This window comes from Rhagoletis zephyria, unplaced genomic scaffold, assembly GCF_001687245.7.
Source record: "Rhagoletis zephyria isolate East Lansing unplaced genomic scaffold, Rhagoletis_zephyria_1.1 Rzeph_scaffold_01000, whole genome shotgun sequence".
NCBI classification, from domain to species: domain Eukaryota; kingdom Metazoa; phylum Arthropoda; class Insecta; order Diptera; family Tephritidae; genus Rhagoletis; species Rhagoletis zephyria.
Genome location: NW_016158084.1, coordinates 19,744 through 41,493, shown reverse-complemented (window position 1 = coordinate 41,493; position 21,750 = coordinate 19,744). Strand labels below are relative to the sequence as shown.

At 36.8% G+C, this 21,750-nt stretch overlaps 1 protein-coding gene and 1 long non-coding RNA gene across 6 annotated transcripts; one reads left to right on the top strand and one right to left on the bottom strand.

Moving 5' to 3' along the window:
• Positions 1-49: 49 nt before the first annotated feature.
• Positions 50-10,773, top strand: LOC108362391 (uncharacterized). The gene is made up of 2 exons (XR_001847459.1): positions 50-163; positions 10,693-10,773. It is a non-coding gene; the product is annotated as an uncharacterized LOC108362391 (long non-coding RNA).
• On the bottom strand, positions 6,347-14,450 carry LOC108362390 (uncharacterized). 5 transcript variants are annotated; one of them, XR_001847457.1, is made up of 5 exons: positions 14,436-14,450; positions 12,077-12,546; positions 11,138-11,331; positions 9,963-10,100; positions 6,347-9,738 (listed from the first exon to the last, which is right to left on the bottom strand). XR_001847457.1 is itself a non-coding variant. In XM_017615327.1 (1 exon), the coding sequence occupies exon 1, from the start codon at positions 11,921-11,923 to the stop codon at positions 11,462-11,464; it is 462 nt and encodes a 153-aa protein (XP_017470816.1). In that variant the 5' UTR covers positions 11,924-12,070; the 3' UTR covers positions 11,338-11,461. The 5 variants fall into 5 exon arrangements, 1 of the variants encoding a protein (XP_017470816.1); XR_001847458.1 differs by lacking the exons at positions 9,963-10,100; positions 14,436-14,450 and having other exon boundaries at positions 12,077-12,260; XR_001847456.1 differs by lacking the exons at positions 9,963-10,100; positions 12,077-12,546; positions 14,436-14,450 and adding an exon at positions 11,608-12,070 and having other exon boundaries at positions 11,070-11,331.
• Between the last annotated feature and the right edge of the window lie 7,300 nt (positions 14,451-21,750).

The following is a 21,750-nucleotide window of genomic DNA, read 5'->3' as shown; positions in this document are numbered from 1 at the left end:
AATAAGTTAACGACGAAAATTGCCGAAAACTATGCAGTGCTGCCAAGTTCTTCCGTTTTAATACACTAGTCGAGTGGAAATTTTAGGCAATGACGCTAAATTTTCGATACGATTCGACTCTCGAAAAACGACTTGCATTCGGCACGACTCTCGCAATGAGGCTGTATAATTGATAGGAATGTCGAATATGCGCAACAATGGTTATAAGCCGAATCAGAACTTAGTTGCGTAAATAAGATATTTCGATCAATTGTAGTTTAGAAATAAAAGATACTGATGCTTTGGCTTGATGCATTTCTGAACGCACCCTTGCTTTGCTGGTGATGAGCAACCGATTGTCAAATTTTTGCTCCCGGAACGTGTGATGCAGTCGCCGGTATTTTCGCCTGCAGGGAGATGGTTCTTCATAAAAGGGTGACTCTGCCGCATTTATTGAAGCTCGAATACAACCCATATCGCTACTTGAATGAGCTACAATGCCTTTTAATGCATCTTGTCCACAACTAGAAGGATTTCACTTACCAACATGCCGACCCTTACAACCAACCCTCTTGTAGTCACCCAACGAAATAAATTAAACACGATTTTTTTAACTGAAAGTGTATACATCCTGTTTATTCCGCAATTATTAAAACATTTTTAATTAATTTCTTCCAAAAAACATTAACATTTATTTTAATAAAACAAAAAGGTAAAATAAAAATTGAAATCTGCCTACAAATTCTACACAATTTGCTCTTATGATGCTTATATTGGTCCCCCTTTTTAAAATTTATATTCGAAGCTTTTAAGGTGTTGTGCTTGTAACATTTAAAATAAAATATTTTCTAGTTTTATCAGCATAGTAATGATCGTTATCTTTATAACCCTTGAAGTCACCCAACGCAAATTATTAAACACGATTTCTTTTTTTTTCTTCAAATTACAAGTGTAAGTATCCTGTTTATTCCGTAATTATTTAAAACATTTTATAATTCATTTTTTCGAAAAACATTACATTTATTTTAATAAAACAAACACAAAATTAAAATCAATAAAAACCTGCCTACAAAATTCTACACAATTTGCTTTTATGGTGCTTATATTGGTCCCCCCTTCTTTAAATTTATATTCGAAGCTTTTCAGCATCTAGCCAGCTTTTAGGGTCTTGTACATTTTGCAATAAATATTTCCTAGTTTATCAGCATTCTAAATTCGAAGGAATTAAGTAAAAAAAAACTAAACTCAACTCTGCCTAATCGTAATTTTTGTTAGCGAAATGTGGATAAGAAAAAATGACGGTTGACTATTATTTCCAAGTGCATCAGAGTTTTAGCAAGGAACCAACAAAGCTGGGTAAAACAGGCAGTGCCAATATGAGAAATTTTTGAAGTCCATCGATGAAGTTCCCACGCTGCCGTCTAGAAGGGGATCCCACGCCGCCGTCACCACTTGGCATCCCACGCCGCCGTCTCAACTTGGTATCCCACGCCGCAGTCTCAACTTGGTATCCCACGCCGCCGTCACAACTTGGTTTCCCTCGCCGCCGTCTCAACTTGGTTTCCCTCGCCGCCGTCACCACTTGGTTTCCCACGCCGCCGTCACAACTTGGTTTCCCTCGCCGCCGTCTCAACTATTCCCCCGAAGAAATAAAAATTACAACCCCACGATGAACCGCTGCTAGTCCCACGTCGCACATTCCCACGCCGCCGTCAATACTAGATATCCCACGCCGCGGTCAATACTTGGTATCCCACGCCGCCGTCAATGCTTGGTTCCCACGCCGCAGTCTCAACTTGGTATCCCACGCTGCCGTCAATACTTGGAATCCCACGCCGCCGTCAAAACATGTAGAACTTTCGCTGTATATGTTTGCTAATTCAATTACTGCCTTCCCAATTAAACTTGGTTGACTTCGCAAGATGTGTAAATAAAAAAACTGACGTCCCAGAATAAGCTACTTAAGGTACTTAGAAGATTGATAGGATTGCAAGGACGCTTTCTCTCTGTCTCTCTCTCTCTCTCTCTCTGTCTGTTTCTCCAAGTTACAAGTGATGGATTAAGAATGATGAAGATGAACACCGAACATACAAGAACAACACCCATACTCTTGTGTAGTGAATATCAGAATTTGAATATATCCCAGTCGTTATAAGCGAAAAAGATCGGTCGACCCATTAGTGATTGATAGTTTTGTCCTCATACTTTCTGCAAAGCAATACATGCCGCCGTAGCCTCTGCTTGAGCCATAGAACCCTAGCCACTGCAATGGAACGCACAGCCGAGCACACAGTTTAATGCATACAACCAGACCACACCCGTACAGCCAGGATCGGATCTATTGAAGTGCGCACTCAATCCTCACTTTAGAGTCTCGTTGGATTTATACAGTCTAGTCCGCACGATGTATGTAGGTACATATATGTATGTATGTATATAAACGAAACCCCATACGTAGTATGCGTCTTGGTAATGTACATAATTCGAAAAGATTTTACAGGAATGTAGATGAATTTCAGCATCGTCGTAAATAAAATTATCCCCAAAATGTATTTAGAAGAAGGCAGTATAGTATTATCTGGTAACAGGTACTGGCCAAACGTAAGGACTCTGGCTTGAAGCAATAAATCGCGTGTGCTGTTTGTAATTGTTGGTAATTAGTATGTATGTGCGTAGGTGTGCGTGCGCGCGCATGCTTGCAGTGAAGTACACATAGGACAATAGATGTGAATGGGATGTACACGTGAACATCGGAACTTGAATAAATTCGAATCGGACGAAACTGCCTGAAGCTCAGCTGACTTTCAAAATATGCGTATGCGTATGCGCCGCTCATTTATTCGTTCGGTATGGAACTGCAAGTAAGGCTAGGCAAAGGGCTTACTACACACCACGAACTATACGATATGTATGTATGTATGTTAAGAACGCGTGCGCCATAGTTGGTACAGTCGAATGAATGATTATAAAGATTTACTAGGATCCCTCTCGTTTGCTCTCATACTTGATTGATTCGATTCCCTGAATCGAACGGTTGATTGTGTTGGATGTTTTTCTTTCCCTATGTGAACTAAGCTGTGTTTGACTTGCACTCCCTCCTGCTTTTTTAAATTCTTGCTTTCAATATGTGTTGTGTAGATAGAATCACCCAGTGCGATCAGATGTAAATCTCTCGGCTGCCAAAATGATGCTGCGCTGCATCATACCGCAAAATTGATTGTAAGACTAAAGGACACCTTGCTCTCTCTCTCTCTGTCTCTCTCATTTACTGGTCACAGGGCTTGATCTTGTAGAAGTATGTAGGTTTCATAGGTTTGTGCCGTGTATGCCAAGTCAGTTAATGCATCAAAAATTTACATTTTCTAAAGAATTTTACATGTCAAGTTATAAGTTAAAAATATTGAAAATCTTTACATGAAACTCGGCTATATGTATCAAAATAGTTAGAAATTAAGAAATTACATTTCGCAAAAAAAGTTTACATTTCATATAACAAGATTATTAAAACTTTTTACATGGAATGAGTTGGCGGATGTATCTTAAGGTTTCACAGCATTGTGCCATGTACCAAAATATAGTTAAAAAGAATAAAATTTTCTGATGAATTTTACATGTCAGGTAAGTTAAAATTTAAAAAATTTTACATAGCATGAATATAAGGATTAGAATAAAATGTTTAAACATTACAATGCAAAAAAAATGTGATATTTCATCAACATGAGGGAGGTATTCTCAAATTAAAAATTTTTAAATCATTATTAAACATTTACATTTTGAATTTTGAATTCATGTTTTATGCACTAGGCATATAGTACAAGGATTTTCTACTACTTCATACAGCTGGGTATACTATTTTTTTTTTTTGTCTGCAATATAAACTATTGTCTTACATAATCAAGGTATGTATGTAGTAGAAAAATTAATTGCATCTAGATTCTTTTACAAAAACCTTGCACATAATTGAATTTCGGTCAACAGAAAAATGGGAATACAATACTTTTTTTAAGGTATCTTAACAGAAAAAGTTATTCTAACAAAAGAAGAAACTAAAAGTGTAAAAGCAAGGATTTCAAAATTTTTGGTTGTTACAATTTTAACCATATATGTATGTATGCAGTACATTAAATACATATGTAAGATTAAGTAGTTACACATAGTTGATATGTTAACTAGATGTGTTGAGTGTTGTTGTTTGCCTGCTCAATTGTTCTTTGAGGCATCTTGTTCATCTGTATACTATGTACATGCAGTAGTAGAGATGAGTCAATTATGTGTGTATATGACTCGCAAGTTAGTCACAACAAGTGACCTGTAAATAATACAAGTTTATGCACATTGAACGAACCGTAACAAGTCTTACGCGTGTTTCATCGATTCCCTTTTGAAACATTTCTTCGCCCGCTTATGGGCCATATTCTTCAGAGCTCTTCGTGTGTTTGCTCACTGTCAAGGGATTGACAGGGGCTGCCAAGGGATTGGCAGGGGCTGTCAAGGGATTGACAGGGGCTGCCAGGGGGTTGGCAGTTATGACTCGTACGGATTCGCACATAACAAAAGAAAGTAGAGGAATACCAACGATGTAATTAATGCACCAAAAATGCTGAAGTGTGACTAACTGCACGCACTCGGGATACTAGATGAAAAGTGCACATTTAGAACAAATTTGATGTAGGCGTAATTGATTGATTGCTCAGTTGTTGAATGATATTTATATGGACGGCCACTTCTAGTTGTATCGTTTGATTCCCTTTAACGATCATCTGGATGCGTGCAATGCCGCCAGAAATATCAACAGCAAAATTATCTGTATGCCACATGGATGCGACGATGTCATAGTTAAAATTGTATTTAACCGCATTTGAATTTGTATACTGCAAATAGACTATTTAAATAAAATGGGATATTTCAAGTATGACCTCAGTCGTGATTCAGCTAACAGGATCCTTAGTTGTATATATGTATGTATTACAATTGAGTGAGAACGCCTCCGCTTCGTTAAATTTGTTTCTAATTGAGAGAGAAGTGTTATGTTGCGCCGCAAGTATTTGATTCCCTTGCATATTTCGAATAAATTGGACAAATGCCATCAAACTGTAAATAAATTAAATAGAAGAAAGCTTCATAGAGAAAGCACCTTCCTTCCAGCAGTATTCCAACTGTTGCCCGACGAGCCGATACTCAAAGCGGACTATACCGTTAGTTGCCGTCTACTTCTTGGTGGTTTTACCATAAAGCCCTTAGTAGTTGACAGTGACCCGACCGATTTGATATGCTACTGCTAAAGATATGTACAGGAACGGTTCAACTGTATCATATCGCTGTAATAGGTAAATAAACTATTTCGTGTTTTTGTGTTGCGTGGCACGATACGCCCGGGAAATGTTAATTGTTCAAAGTTATGTTGATTGATGTACAAAGTTATGTTGAAATGTTGAGTTTATTGAAGGGATTTGCATTTTACCCGTGGCACAAACGGAAACTGTCTTGAGCTCCTCAAGTACGGTTGAAAATTCGCTTTGGTCGCCTTTCGTTACGCATTAGGTAATAAAATTATTCATCGGTGTGAGGACGCGATGTGCGCGTTGTTACCGAGTGTCGTATGGCTTGATTCCCTATAGCCAGTATACAGATGAGATATACGCAGGCACAGATCAACTGCGTCATATCGCTATAAATTATAACGAAAAAAATAACGTACGTTTCCGAGAAAAAAATATACCAGAGAAAAATGTTCAAAATTGCAGATTCTTCACAATATTCATTTAGAAATCGGCATGCAATGTAAAACAGTTCAAATTCAAAGTTATCGTCGCCGTTGATATTTTTATAATGTTTCGCTGATTGGTCACCTGCTGTTGGCATGATTCCCTTATTGCCAAAAAATTAAAAAAGATCCTTTTAAATAAAGCTCGAGTCACAGCTCGGTAAAGTTTCTGGAAAAAAATTGGAAATATAACTGTGTCTCCAAAAATGTAAACAATTCAAAATTGATTTTTTTTCTTAATTTTACACGCCAAGTTGGTAAACTAAAGGCAAACACTTTTGGAACTCCATCTCTTGTGCACAGAGGTGCGTTGCATTCCTTCTCATTATTGGATTATGCAGGTGGTTTTTGTATCTACAAGAAATGTGTTAATCTAATGCAAGGAATTGTACATTACTCTTTGTTTGCAAATTAGTTCAACGGGTCTTCTATTGGAACCAGCATATTCAGCGATTTCCAAAGAGTTGGCTTATTATTAACTGCTAAACAAAGGTTGTTTTGCCAGTGGAAACTTTCAACGGAGTTAGGCACACGCAGGCACCGATCAACTGCGTCGTACCGCTGTAAAATATGTAAAACTGCTTCTCTTTTTTTTTGTATGTGTGTGTGTGTGGTTCACAACTCAAAAATAAACATTTGATATAAGTAGATGATTGGTAGGTACTTAGGAGCGTAAGACTTTCTGCTTGTGTTTCCCCCAATCGAGCCAAATACGCCTAGACATGCATGGCCTGGTGTTTCAACTCTTCTGCGCTAGGAACTGGAAAATAATATTACTGCAGATATTAAAATCTACCTATCTCCGATGAAAACAGCAATCATCTAGTAATTTGGCACGATTCCCTTTTGCCATTTTTAAACATAAGGATGCCCTCTCTTCGACGTTTTTTTTTTTGTTTTTTGTCAATGGTATACTTTAGATTGCAGCCTTGTTGTTGAATCAGTGAATACAACGCCGATGGAATAGACACTTTCTACAAATTATGAATTAGTTAAGAGAAAATTACCATACGCCTTACGATCGATAAGGTTCAAACAGTTTGTGTGCTCTCAATAAGGTAGGTATATTGGTGCTACGGGAAACACAATTCTCAAATCTTGGCAGGTCTTACGTTGTATCTACATACATATGTAGATGCACGCAGGCACGTTCAACTGCGTCGCATCTTTTCCTACAAATTATGCATTAGTCAAAAGAAAATCGCATTTTTTTCTTACAATCGTATATGATCGAAACAGTGTGATGTTGCTCTCAATGTTTTGTGATGCCCATATATTAGCTTAGCCTTTAAGGTTACTGCTGTATTGATGATTTCCTATGCAAACTCAGGTACGTTCAACTGTGTTGCATTGTTTCCTACAAATCATGGATTAGTGAAGAGAAAATTTGCAATTGTCCTTACGAGCAAACAAGATCGGAACAATGTCGTGTTGCGCCCAATATTTTCGTGTTGTCCATGATCATTACGTTAGATTTTACTATTATTGCTGTACTGATGATTTCCTATGCATACTCAGGTACGGTCAACTGTGTTACACGATTGCCTTTGCCACTTTTAAACATTAGGATGCCCTCTCTACGACGTTTTCTCACTGGTGTACTTAAGTTTGTAGGTCGTGTTGCTGAATCAGTGAATATACAACGTGGATGGAATACACTTCCTACAAAGTATGCATTAGTTAAGAGAAAATTTGAATCCGTCTTACGGTCGTTAAGATTTAAACAATTTGTGTTGCTTGCGCTCAATATGGTGTTACGGGGAAGTGAAATTTTCTCAGTGAAAAGCTTCTCAGGTCGTACGATGTTTCTATGTAGATGCACGCAGGCACGTTCAACTGTGTCGCATCTTTTCCTACAAATTATCATTAGTGAAAAGAAAATCGTATTTGTTCTTACAATCGCATATGATCGAAACAATATGGTTGTTGCTCTCTATGTTTTGTTGTGGCCATGATCATTACGTCAGATTTTAAGATTTTAGCTGTATTGATGATATCCTATGCAAACTCAGGTACGTTCAACTGTATTGCATTGTTTCCTATAAATCATGGATTAGTGAAGAGAAAATTTGCAATAGTGCTTACGAGCGAAAAAGTTCTGAACAATGTCGTGTTGCTGTCAGTGTTTTCGTTAGGCCCAGATTTTAACATTAGGCGCGTATTATTTGAGCAGAAATTGAAGCTATTAGCTTAGTGAGCACGGAAGTCTTAGCCAGCATAAAAATATTGGCTAAATCGTCCTTACACACTAGGCTAATAGCTTAAATTTCTTGCCAAATAAAGCATATATATTATTGCTGTATTGATGATATCCTATGCAAACTCAGGTACGTTCAACTGTATTGCATTATTTCCTACAAATCATGGATTAGTGAAGTGAAAATTTGCAATAGTGCTTACAAGCGAAAAAGATCGGAACAATGTCGTGTTGCTCTCAACGCTTTACAATCTGATGATATAAATTGGTGCAGTTCTATTAAATCTTTCGCTGTGCTCAGAGGACCCCAGATGCACACAGGCACGTTCAACTGTGTCACATCGCTAAAAGAAAATCACTTTAAAATAGTTAAGTCCGTTGAAATACCCGCTGGTATGTCGGTCGTTCGATGAGTACCCATTGCTGGTGGCCTATAATTTATGGTTGGTCATGTTTTGGATTCCCTTTCTTGATGCTGTAATGGTATAAATTAGTGCAAGATATGTTGTACCTAACCTCACCACTTCGAAGTTTCTAATGGGTGAAGGCATGAAGGCTCTAACTGCCAACAGCTCTGTCTTAACCGCCAGGATACGCACAAGCATAAATTACTGTGGTGTATCGCTGTAAAAACCAAAAAAAGAAAAGTTTCTAGATGGCTCATTTTTCTCGAAATGAGTATAAACTATTTGATTTGTAGTTTTTAAATACTCAAATCCATCTGCCCGTGCAGTGTTAGAAGTCTACGATAATTTGGGTTGGCTTCTCTTAACAGACCTCAACGCTCTCCTCAATACCCAGCTTGTTTATGCCAGAAACTTTAATATACGCAACGGTTAGGAAGTTGTGTTTGCAGAGATTTGTATGATGAATATGAATGACCGACTCGATACACACAGGAACCGTTCAACTGCGTCGTATCGCTGTAACAAAATTTTAAACAGAGAGGAAAGAAACGAAGAACGAAAAAAAAAAAAATACGAAAAATGGAGAAACAGGCCATCTCTTTAGTCAGCGCTAGAAGTCTTTTATCAGTGATATTTCAAGGCCCAAGCAACTATTTCAGCCACACTCTGTAAATAATGGTAAGTTTTGCAGAGAAAATCCATTGGGCTTACGGCACGCTTGCACAACAAAAATCGACCTCTGTATCTGACGACCGACCAGTCATCTCTAAATAGGGGCAAATTTCAGACTTCTCTTATGGTAGGAGCAGACTCGCCTCATCACATATGAAAAACACTCCCCTTTTGGACGTTGCTTGTGTTGTTTGTTAAGGAAATACGAACAGGCACGTTCAACTGTTTCGTATTGCTGAAATCGAAAGATTTTTCTACGCAAATATTTGTGTATACCATTCGCAATCAGATATAGATGGTAGTTGGCTAATATTGTCCCCGCCACGCTCCACTTGTTCATTTCTTTCATATTCATTCTTAACACTGTGTATGCTGACTGTCGTGGTTAATGGACGAGTATGGCTTACAACTGATGTCCCAGCTGCTATACGCTTTGCTACAAATTCTCGCAGAATGTCACCTTCACTTTAGATATGGGGGTGCACGTACTGAACTGACCAGACTAACTGCAACTGTAGTACATCGAGGTAGCTCATACCGCCTTCGCCACATTCACATTCCGGATAGCTCCGAAGTACATTAGCACCAACCACAGCAATTTGTGTAGAATTTCTATGTTCCCTCTGTTTTAGCTCACTCACTCTGTTGTTGGATCATAACTTTCACATTACCATAGACTGGATGGATTTACGTCATACGTTAAATCGCCAAAAAACGAACTGTAAAACAAAATTGCATTTATGGTGGTAATTTTGCAACTTGGAAAATAAATTTACACTACAAATTTGTTTAACAATTTTAATTATTTTTTATTCTTTCAAATCAGTTCTGCCTATTTTGATATGACAAAATTGGAATAAAATTTCTAAAACGAGTAAATCTTTACATATTTATAATTATTTCCTAGGAACATCACAATTGATTCAATATGAATCATACCTACTTTTCAGGTACTTCACGTGTACTCATCACGCTTGCGTACTTTCTACATCAACTCGAAAGCGAAAAAGTAAAGCTGCTATTGCCATCTCGTTTCTACACCACCACAGGCAATGCATTGCATTGGAAACTGTTATACACACTGGAATCAGTGATTAAATTCTTCGAAAAGTATGCCAATTATTTCAAAAAATTTATAACAAAGCTCTTTGTAAACAAGTTAAGAGCGAAATACACCACACAAGCGGTTTGACAAACCGCTTGTGTGGTGTATTTCGCTCTTTAGTAGAATTGTCAGCAAGGCTGTTTGAATCAATCATATTTCTACAACAACAAAAAAACATTGCATTGGAAACTGTTATACACACTGGAATCAGTGACATCAGCAAACCTCGCTTCTCGTTTTTAATTCGCAGGAGCCAACAATTTTTCGAATATGCCAAATTATTTAAAAATTTCTTCGCGAACAAGTTAGTAGAATTATCAGCAAGGCTGTTTGAATCAACTTCAATTTTCTACAATAAAGAGCGAAATACACCACACAAGCGGTTTGACAAACCAAGCGAAATTTCCCTTTGCTTCAAGCCATTTGTGCTGTGTATGGGGGTGTTTGAAGGTTTGACGGCGGTTTGTCAAACCTTCAAACACCCCCATACACAGCACAAATGGCTTGAAGCAAAGGGAAATTTCGCTTGGTTTGTCAAACCGCTTGTGTGGTGTATTTCGCTCTTAAGCCTTGCATTGGAAACAGTTATACACACTGGAAATCAGTGTCGTCAGCAAATTAATTTGGACTTTCAAGTTCTCAAAGCTACAAAAAAAAAAGCACTGGAACTTCGCTTTTTATATCTAACTCACACGATCCATTAATTTTGTCAAAAATATGCCAAATTATTGCAAGAAATTTGAAAAAGTCTTAGAATCAATTAAATTTCGAGCTATGTACGTATGTATATAATTTCACAACCATGCAACAAAAATATCGATTAATGCGCACTCGTTATTCGGAGTCCAACATGGCCGCCGAGTAACGAGAACGCGAAACGGCAGTTACGTAAAACAAAATGGCGTCCGGCTTTACATTTTTCGCTTTGTGAAATAGTCTACTCACGTATAATATATAGATACATACATACATCGCAAGTTATATATATTTGTGTAAATGATAAATTTACGAACCGATTAAGCAACATCTGAGCTAATCTTCCACACATCAGTCGTGCGTGCGCAGCACCACCACCACCACACCAGGCTCCCAGAACAGGGGCATGCCCAGCCCAGGCTTGCTAGTTTTGCCTACCAGTAAGTAAATGGTGTCAACTCTCTCGGTTTTTCACATTGTGGAAGTAGATATTTGTACGATGCTTCGATGACTGCAAATGAAAAACTTGCATGATAAAACTATACTAAATATACATACATAGATACAGTTTTTAGACATCTGCAACAAATATCATCAGCTACATAATTTAATCACATGACAAATTTGTTTTTTAACAACTATCAACTAACTACTGCAATGGTATGTAGCACATTGCAATTATCACTTTTTACATCATATTCATTCTCATATGCCATCGTTTTTGCATCACAAATTCTATTAGTACTACTCAACGAACGCATAAATGAATCCAGGTCACTCAGCTCACTTTTCCACAAATTATCGATTTTTTCACGTCGCTCGGCTTCTTCTTCGTCAGACATATCGGCCTTTATATAAGTGTTGGTGGTATAATTACCATCCAATTTTGCTTGAAACTCCGCCCAGCGACAAAAACGTTCCCTTTGTTTGCGACGCAATTCAGCTTCGGCTGTGAGCAATGCCGTATTTAACATTGCATTCACACGTAAATTGCCACGTAGCTTTCGTTTCATTTGTGATCGTTTTATACGGAAATTACGCACCCAACCACATAGTGTTGTTGGGTCTTCTTCAACAAAATTATTTTCATAAACTGCTACCATTTTTAGCTTTAAAAGATTTTTGTAACAATCTTATTGCACGCTAGTTTATTTTAAACTTTCACAGCGTATTTTTGTATGCCTTTAATTTCATCTGCGTTCCTTTGTCTTAATTTTATATATGTATATCTATACTTTTCTGTTACACACACACACCTTCACATTAGTGTTGGCCTTGGACATTGATGATTCAGCTCAGATCTGCTACACTGCTGCGTCACACTGGAATATATGTATGTATGTATGTATGTATCTCCTTTTACTTTTTTTCACTTTAACAAAACGATCCGCACTGCACGACTATTCGCCAACAACTGTGAAATTTCCATGTTTGCAGCCTTCTATTTATACTTTGGCAGAACAACGAGTAGGAATATTCCTCCGCTCAGGCAGAAAAAGTAGTACCTATTCAGGGCGGTTTCTTTTTAAAAGGCAGCTGTTTCTTGGCGCGGAGACTGTCTTTGTGTATTCCAGTTGTGGAGGGAAAATGCATTGTTATAGTGTTTTTGTAAATACATTAGTAGAAGTATAAGAATTTTGCTGGTAAAAATTGCACCCGAAAATGTATTCAGTTCGTTAATTCGCAACGGCAGTTCGTTGCTCTTTTGTAGCTTTCTGGTCGTTTCCTAAAATTCGGAATAAAGAACGATAAAGGGAAAGTGTTACCAGATGAACAGTTTAATATTTTCTATAAAAAAATAATGAATACATACATATTCTATAAGCAAAAATTTTTAAATTCTTTGTAAATTTGTGTGTAAATTTATCGGTATTTTAACTAAATTTAAAAATTTATATGAAAATAAAAAAAAATTACACAATTGAGGTCATATAGAATGGGATTATATCATGGAAAAAACTGTATCTCATGCATTTATATATAGCTAACGCATTTGTACTTAAAATATCCCACTGAATTTTAGTTGGCACTCTGCTTATAGTTAACGACATATTTTCTACTATTTTTTTATGCGGCAGGACGATTTTGTTAGAGCTAGGACATTCTCCTAGAACAACAATGTGGACTTACTACATAAATTTACAATACATACTTTACCTCTACAATTAGATCTTGCAAGAATTGTACCTACAAAGAATATATGTACATACATATGTACATATGTATGTAAATATCGAGCCCTAACAGGCTAACCTAATATTCACGCACGCCGCCAATTTATTGTCAAAAATTTCTCATACAAATGCAACTTGTATGAGATCAACCGGAATTGAACGGCGTGCGTATGAAGCTAACTCAATTTCCAATTTTTGTTCTGCGTGACATTTTGATTTGACGTTTCGCTAAATGAAATCAAATGCAAATGCATGCAAGTCAATTTCGGGTGACGCAAAAAAACAAACTCGACGGCATGCGTACCAAAACGCAAGCCGCCAATATTAGGTTAGCCTGTAACCGTTGAAAAGATGTATGTAGGTTAGCGACATTTTTTTCAAAATCTCTTTTTGACGCTGAAACATTCCCAGAGCATCTAGATGCATTTCTGCATAAAAAAAAAAATTTTGAAAAAATTTCGTTTACATCTTTTTGGCGGTTAAGACTCGACATATGTACATAGATACATATATGTATCTGCATATGTTCATACATACATACAGTATCGGTCATATCTATAGCACGCCATTTCAAAGTGATATTGTGTGGCAATTATGTTTATTTATTTATTTTTAAGAATTTTCAATTAAAATACAGTTCCTTCTTTAATAAAACCCATATAAACCCAAGTTTAACAATTTGTAGAAAACTACAAAAAAGTGCAACAAATTATTACCCAAATTTCAAACTTTTTTCTCCGAAGTGTTGGAAATTTTTTGAATACACAGTTTGATAGCCCAATCAATTTTAGCCCTATAATGTGCAAGTTTCAAGTGGCTAAAAGTTACCGTTGATTTTTTAGAATTTTTTCGCCAAAGGTGTTGGGGATCTCTTCCATATACAAATAAATTGAGTTTATTCATTATATGGAAGCCAATGCGACAAAAAATTTCTAAAAAATCAACGGTAATTCGTAGCCACTTGAAATTTGCACATTATCAGACTAAAATTGAAGGGGCTAAAAAACTGGCCGCATTTCTTTATTCATTCTGAACTTTTGGAATAAACTTTTTTGTTTACTTATTCTTTAGAACGTTCCTGATGATATGTTAACGTATATTTCAAACGGATTCTGTTTATTCCGGTTGTGAAATGGGATTATCCGGAATGTATAAAGAAACGCAGCCACTGTGTACTCGAAAAAATTCTAAAACTTCCGAGAAAAAAGTTTGAAATTTAGGAGAAAATTTGTTGCGCTTTTTTGTAGTTTTCTACCAATTGTTAAACTAGGGTTTCTTAAAAACAAATAGATAATCAATAGTGGCAAACAATTTCACTTTGAAATGACGTGCTATAGATATGACCGATACTGTATGTATGCCCATAAGTACAATATATTTTTAGGTATTCAAAATACGCTTAAATACACACACACACGCATACATAATATCTTAAGGTTACCTTTGTTAACAATTTTTAAGAAATGTGTTGAAAACGGGGGTTGAAGTCTACAACAAAAGGTTATAAAGAAGTTATACTCTCCCATCAAGATCTTTAGGAAGAAGAAAAATGCATTCAGGTAGCAATGCCTGCATGGATAAACATACATTCATGCATACGTATTTATGGCTGCTGCATACCTACTTTGTATGTACATAAGTACATATGTATGTATATACACCCCGCTTCACTTGAATAGGCAAATTTTGTCTTCAGAATTTTAATAGTTTAGTATGTAAATGCAGCGAGCTTTCGAGAAGGAAACGAAACGAAGTGTAAATATTGACCCAGCATCATATTGTGAGGCTAGCTTCTAATTATGGTGATACTACTTCAAAGGTAAAGAAAAATGGGTATGTTGATGCTACCAAATGTTGGCAATGGTGCTCTGGAAACTTCAACCTTTAGTTTTTTTAAATATTCTATACATACAAATGAATACCAAACTGTTCTTTTTTCACACACATATGTATCTATGTATATGTAAGACAGTAGACCGCAACAAAAAAAAAATTGCAGTACACAACTGAGTCTAAGGTATTTTGCAAGTCAATTCTTGTTTTTTTTTCAAACGAATCTCAAAATATGTATGATAAATCGATTTTCTTGTCTCGAGGAGAAAATTTGTTCTCAGTTACCATCAAACACGAATAGGTTTTTCAAAAATGTACCAACATTCTGCTAATGCAGATTTGTTTTAAATTTGTCCCAGGATTCCAAATTTGCAAGTCCGAAAATCGTTGCAGATCCTTTTTCGAAATAAACATATATATGTATGTATATTTTTGTACGTAATATGAGAAAGAAGGATCTATAAAAAATAAAGGCCGCCCTTTACTATAAAGTTCATTGCACTTGATGCTACATACAATAGTACAAGAAGACTAAAAGGGCTTGCCTCGAGCTATCAACTTTTTTTTTTGAAATGTCAGTTAGGCTACACTGGCCCTCAAGGCCTCATATTAAGGTGGACCTAATTTGTCGGCCGCTGTGGTGTAGTGGTAAGCAGTGCGCGCTTCCACTCATCAGCACCTGGGTTCAAGCCCTGGTCAAAGCAACATCGCAAAAAAATATATAGAAAAAGGTTTTTTCTTAACAGCGGTCGTCCCTCGGCAGGCAATGGCAAACCTCCGAGTGTATTTCTGCCATGAAAAACAGCTTCTCATAAAAATACAATCGCCGTTCGGAGTCGGCGTAAAACTGTAGGTCCCTCCGCTTTGTGTGACAACATCAAGGCGCACGCCACAAGTCGGAGGAGAAGCTCGGCCAAACACTAACATATGTGTAAGCGCCAATCTATTATTATTATTAATTTGTATGAAACCGAAAAAAGTACCTTTTAATTTGGACACTATCTTAAAACATGACGTTGGCTGCAAAATAATGAAAAAGACAATTTGAGCCCAATTGGAGGCTATTTAGAACTTCCTTGCAAACATACTTTAGATTCAAGGGTGTACGGCGGACTTTTTTGTTTGCTTGTAAGGTGGTACGGTCTAATGTAAGTGTACACATATCGTTGTTTAAAGTACAAAATTTTACAGGAGAGAGTAAAACCTGTTTTATTTTAACACGGTTCTCTCTTTTATCCCTAATTATCTCTACCTTTTCTATCTAATTATCGATATTTGGATATAAATGAATATGGCTTGATGTCAGGACCTTGCTTTGAGAGAATCTCAACACGTGGTGTTGTACTTTAAACGATGATATGTATGGTTACATACATACATATATTTAGTATTTTCTTTTGCTCGCCCGCGGCAGCACGAAAGTGTAGAATTTGTGTTTCTTTGGTTGGTTCTCGGGCCACTTTGAGAGAGTAATTTTTGCTTCTCACTAGCCCGAAGTTGCCCGGACTATTTTTCCAGGCGAGCTTGTGAAAACTGTCAAACTGCCAGAAGAAGAAGAAGAATTTTAAACATTCAAATTTTAACCAATAAATATGTAGCTGTATTGATAAGTGAAACAACATCAGGTGAATTATTATTTAACGTTATTCTGTACGCTACTGCTCAAATCTGAACTTTATAATTTTTTGCGATTTGGCGTTTAGTTTCTGGCACGATGCCTATATATAAAGATATAGGCTTGGTTCTTAGAAAATCATACCCATTCAAGTGAAGCAGAGTGTATATAAGTACTACAAACATATATACATATGTATGTACTTTGCAAAGACTCTACCCTTGTATAACGTAACGGATTTTATACCCAAGGTGAAATACTTTAAAGCGTGTGAATGACTTAACGAAACGTTTTTCGTTATGAGCAAACTCAACCCTTCTCAACGGATGGAAATGAAATTGAAACGCCAAACAGACGACTAACAAATTTATGCGCTTATGTATTGTATTAATTCATTTGGTTTCCCAGTTTTCGTTTACCTGATTTATCTGTACAGGCATAAATCCGTAAGGTTACAAACTTATGTATGTTTGTATGTACATTTGTACGTACATTGGTAGTTATTATGTACAATTTCCATCGTATACTAGCAGCTGGAAGTTTAATGGTCATTGTATTTCTATGCGTGTGGATGAGGATGTTTCTGGTTCCCAAGATCGTTTAACGCAAGTACGTGTCTTAATTTCCGGACCTGTCTACCTGGCCGTATTAGGTACTCGAATAGGCTTTTTAATTTGAATGTCAGTACTTAAAAATAGACGCCTCGAAACGTTCAGTGAAAGAGTATCCTTCCACTACTTCTTTTATGGAAACATTATACTGAAGTTCGGCCGCTGTGGTGTAGTGGTAAGCAGTGCGCGCTTTCACACATCAGCACCTGGGTTCAAGCCCTAGTCAAAGCAACATCCCAAAAATATAGAAAAAGGTTTTTTCTTAACAGCGGTCGTCCCTCGGCAGGCAATGGCAAACCTCCGAGTGTATTTCTGCCATGAAAAACAGCTTCTCATAAAAATACAATCGCCGTTCGGAGTCGGCGTAAAACTGTAGGTCCCTCCGCTNGTTCTTCCTCGAAGAGAAGCGAAATTCAGATGTAGTCGGTTTTTTTTCGAGAATGCTTGGCTACATCCACAACCGTAGATAAGTTTATCCACAGCCTCAATACCCTCAAACTCAGAACACGCTGTGAAGCACTGTCCTTAATAATGATATCAATATCTAACATATGCTAAATGACATTCAAATTTTTCGTTGGAGCTGATTTGACCCGCCTCGTATCCGCAATGCAGGCTGTCCTTTGTACCTGCCTAACACATTCCCATGGTAGTCTGAACTGAGTTGTTGTTCAGTCCAATTTAAAATACTTTCGGGAGTTTTCTGCCAGCGGATTTTATTTTTCGCAGGAGTAAAATCCTCCAACTGTTGCCATGCTGCGAAGAGAATTTTCCCTTAATTAATAAAGAGAAACTTTCGAACTTCGTGCCAAATGCTTTGCACAAATTCAGCTGTATTTCTGTTTAAGAGATATTTTGTTTTTGATAAGAAGAAAGACTACATGCTCAAGAGCAGAGTAATCAACGCGAACACAGGCACAGGATATTTATTAAGTAATGTTGGAAAAGGATGTAGAGGAGAGAGCTAAAAAATCCCCTAGCAGCATACTACACGTGCAAAATTACCTTTTGAAAGCATTGGCCACTATCTCCGTACGGCACCTGCGGGATGCACATCACAGGCATTAGACCAATAACAGCCCACGTGTCCTTAGTATGGTGGAGTGATCTAAGCAAAGAGAATAACTGGAAACTAATAGGAAAAGTGTAAAGACTCGCAAGCCTTGGCATATCGCGGGAGCAGTGAGTAGCGCACCTCAGGAAGGGCACGGCCCCGCAGAGTGCCCTCAGGCTCAGAGAGGCAACAAATTTCAGGCATACGGCAACACTGATTGAAATAAAATGGGGCCGGCTCAATAGAATTAAAGCTGACATAGAAGCCCGCACTTATTACATTACGCATTTTTTGGGACTTCAATACTAAGGTACCTATTTATTAGGTTCCCGACTAGAGAAGAATTCGATGCAGGACTGCCAATAGCAGAGGGAGGGTAAAGATGGAACAAGCAACCGGTGCCCTTCTCCTTTCGTCTACCGAACGATTGCAGTGTCCACCAAACAGAGATCTACTCTATAAAAAGGGCGACTAGTGTTTTACTTACCACGCTGGCATCACTGACCCATATTAACCTCACTCTACACTAGGTCCCCGGACATAAAAATATTGAAGGGTATGAGTCGGCTGATGAGAAGAAGCGGATAGCTCGGTACTACTACCGTTTAGTAAGCACACCGTGGCCGCAACTAATGACTTGTGAAACAAACGGGAAGACTGTAAGACCACAAGAATATTATGGACGCGACATTGTAGGAAAAAGACGAGGGACGTACTGAAACTTAAGAAACTAAGAGTCTTTAGCGGTGTCACCACAGGACACTCTACTATGCCAATGCTTCATTGATGGCGAATACCAATAAGTACTATCTGCAGAAGCTGCCGGGATGAGGATGACGAAAAGTCAATTGACCCCTTTCTGTGTCGATGTCCGGGTCAACAGTCGAAGCGCCTCAATCACTTGGCATCACGCTTCTTCGACAGTTTGTGCGAGATAGCGGAGATGGAACTTTTGGATCTCCTCGGCTTCATTAGGGATTTTTATTGGTTCAGTAGAATAATGATTTGTAAGTACTTAGCCACTCTCTCGGTTACGGGTACATGTCACACATAGGGCACTCACAACCGTCAATGTATGGAGCCTAACCTAAACTAGACAATGCATTGAAGCCTTTACACATATGTATGTAGGCTTGACCATTAACTAGATATACATATGATGGAAGTACGGGTAATAAATATCTCATTTTACCAGATTTCAAAAATGTACCAAATTTGAAAGTTATGCACCAGTGTACAAAACTGCAAAAATGGTTACTATTCGGCCCTGAAACTGGAATATTTAATGACTACCGGCTGATTATAGCCAAAGACCAGTGGCGGATCCAGCAGGGGGGTTTTGGGTGTTAAACTACGTGGGTACGAAAATAACCTTTATGTAAATACAATAATGAAAGTAAAGGTGAGTACGCACATAGATAAAGAAACGGATAAAGACAAAGGAAAAAATAAAAACAAAAACAAAGGTAAATTTAAATACTTTACATATATACGGGCAAAGATGAAGGGGAATATGTATGTAGATGAAGAAAATGGTAAACATAAAAGTAAAAACAAAGATAAATATAAAGAAAAAGATGAGGATGAGGATACCGATAAAAGTAAAGATGAAGAAAGATTAAAATACAGGCAATTATAGGGAAAAGGATGTACGTAGACAGAGACACGGAGACTCAATCTGGGAACTATTTTGGGATTTTAGAGACTTTCGGAATTCTCGGGACTTATCGATATAATAATCGATATTTTTATCGGTTTTTGTTATCGATATTGTTATCGATATTTTAACGATTTTCTAATCGATTTTTGTTATCGACATTGTTATCGATATTTTTATCGATTATTTATAAATTTTGTTATCGATTATTTATCGATTATTTGTCGATTTTGTTATCGATTATTTATCGATTTGGTTATAGATTTTGTTATCGATGTCGTTTTCGATTTCGTTATCGATATTTTATCGATTTTTTATAGTCATTTTGTTCTCGATATTGTTTGTGATTTTGTTACCGATATTGTTTTCAATTTTGTTATCGATATTTTTGTCGATTTTTTAATCGATTTTGCTATAGAAATTTTTATCGAATTTGTCGTCGATTTTGTTATCGAATTTTTTTTATCGGTTTTGTTGGATGTTACTATCGATTTGTTATAGAGTATAAAGCTACAAATGAAGATAAAGGAAAACAGAATAACATAAATGTAGTTACAACGAACAGGGGTGGATCTAAATAAAAAAAGGCAAAAAATATAACCTTAAGCAAAGGCAGATGCATGTACCTATGTACATATATACATATGTATCTTGGTTAAGAGACAAAATAGATCTCTAACGTAAGTTTCACTTCTCCAGTGTGGCCAAGGCGCGCTTACTTTTTCCGATAAAAAGAAATAATCGTTATTTTTCAATTTTTAACCGTTGTAATGAAGACTACATTTTATGACCCTTCATAAATCCTTTATGATTATAAAAATTAAACGTAACAGTAATGATATGATCAAAAAAATAAAAATCCAAATATGGCGATGAAATTTTTGAAAAAATTTTTATTATAAAGGTGCAATTGGCAGATGGAAACACCAAGAAGAGAAAGATTTGGTTTCACTTAGCGTTTTATCTCAAAATCGCCAATCAAGAGGAAGAAACGTTTATTAATTGGGCTAAATGTTTTCAAAATTGACCAGTAGCTTATTGAAAATTTCTCAGTTATCACAAGCGATCCTACACATGTGTATAATGGATGTTAGGAAATTGGACGCTAAGCAATATAAGCAGCCCAACCACAATTGTGTAGCTCTCTTGAAATGGTCCACTAATATTGTTTATTGTTCCAGCCATTCTCTGGACCAAATTTATGTCAGAGTAAAAGGCACGAACGCATTGCGGGTGTTATAAGTATGTACAATGTGCATAGAAGTACTCACATACATAAGTATTCAAATGTATAAATTTGTAAGTGGTTTCTGAGTGGCTATGCAAGATCGGCGTTCGAAAATGTGGCCAAAAGCGTAAACACTCAGTTTTTCTTAGCACTTTGGTGCGAACGGTTGCGCTAAATTCGGGAAATTGGTTGAAAAAGTGTCGGGCTGGAATAATAAGCTCAGTGAAAACGTCATATACAAACATACATATCTATGTAAAATTGTTTATATTGCGAATATAAGAGAACTAATTCAGCACCCAATTATTGATAAAAATATTAAAAATAATTGTGCAAACATTTGAAAATCCTTTGTTTATATAGGCATATGTATGCATATTTGTTTTGGCCATACATTTTGATATACATCTACACATATGTGTATTTGTTTGTACATATGTAACGATCTGCATAAATCAAAGCTGAATTGATCAGTAAATATTTAAACAGGAACATATGTTCGTTACCAAAAAAAGTGTGTATGTATATTGGTCCATACGCATGCGGTTTATTTGTGGTCGAATGAGTTCATGCCAATTGTGCTCGAGAGCTTCTACGTGAATTNATGTATATTGGTCCATACGCATGCGGTTTATTTGTGGTCGAATGAGTTCATGCCAATTGTGCTCGAGAGCTTCTACGTGAATTTTTGGAAATTTAATAAAAAATAATAAAAATTGACAGATCCTTTTAAGTGTTTTTTTTTCGCTACAATTCGC

Coding starts and splice junctions, on each gene's coding strand:
- LOC108362390 (XM_017615327.1), bottom strand. CDS start 11,923: ATGGTAGCAGTTTATGAAAATAATTTTGTTGAAGAAGACCCAACAACA.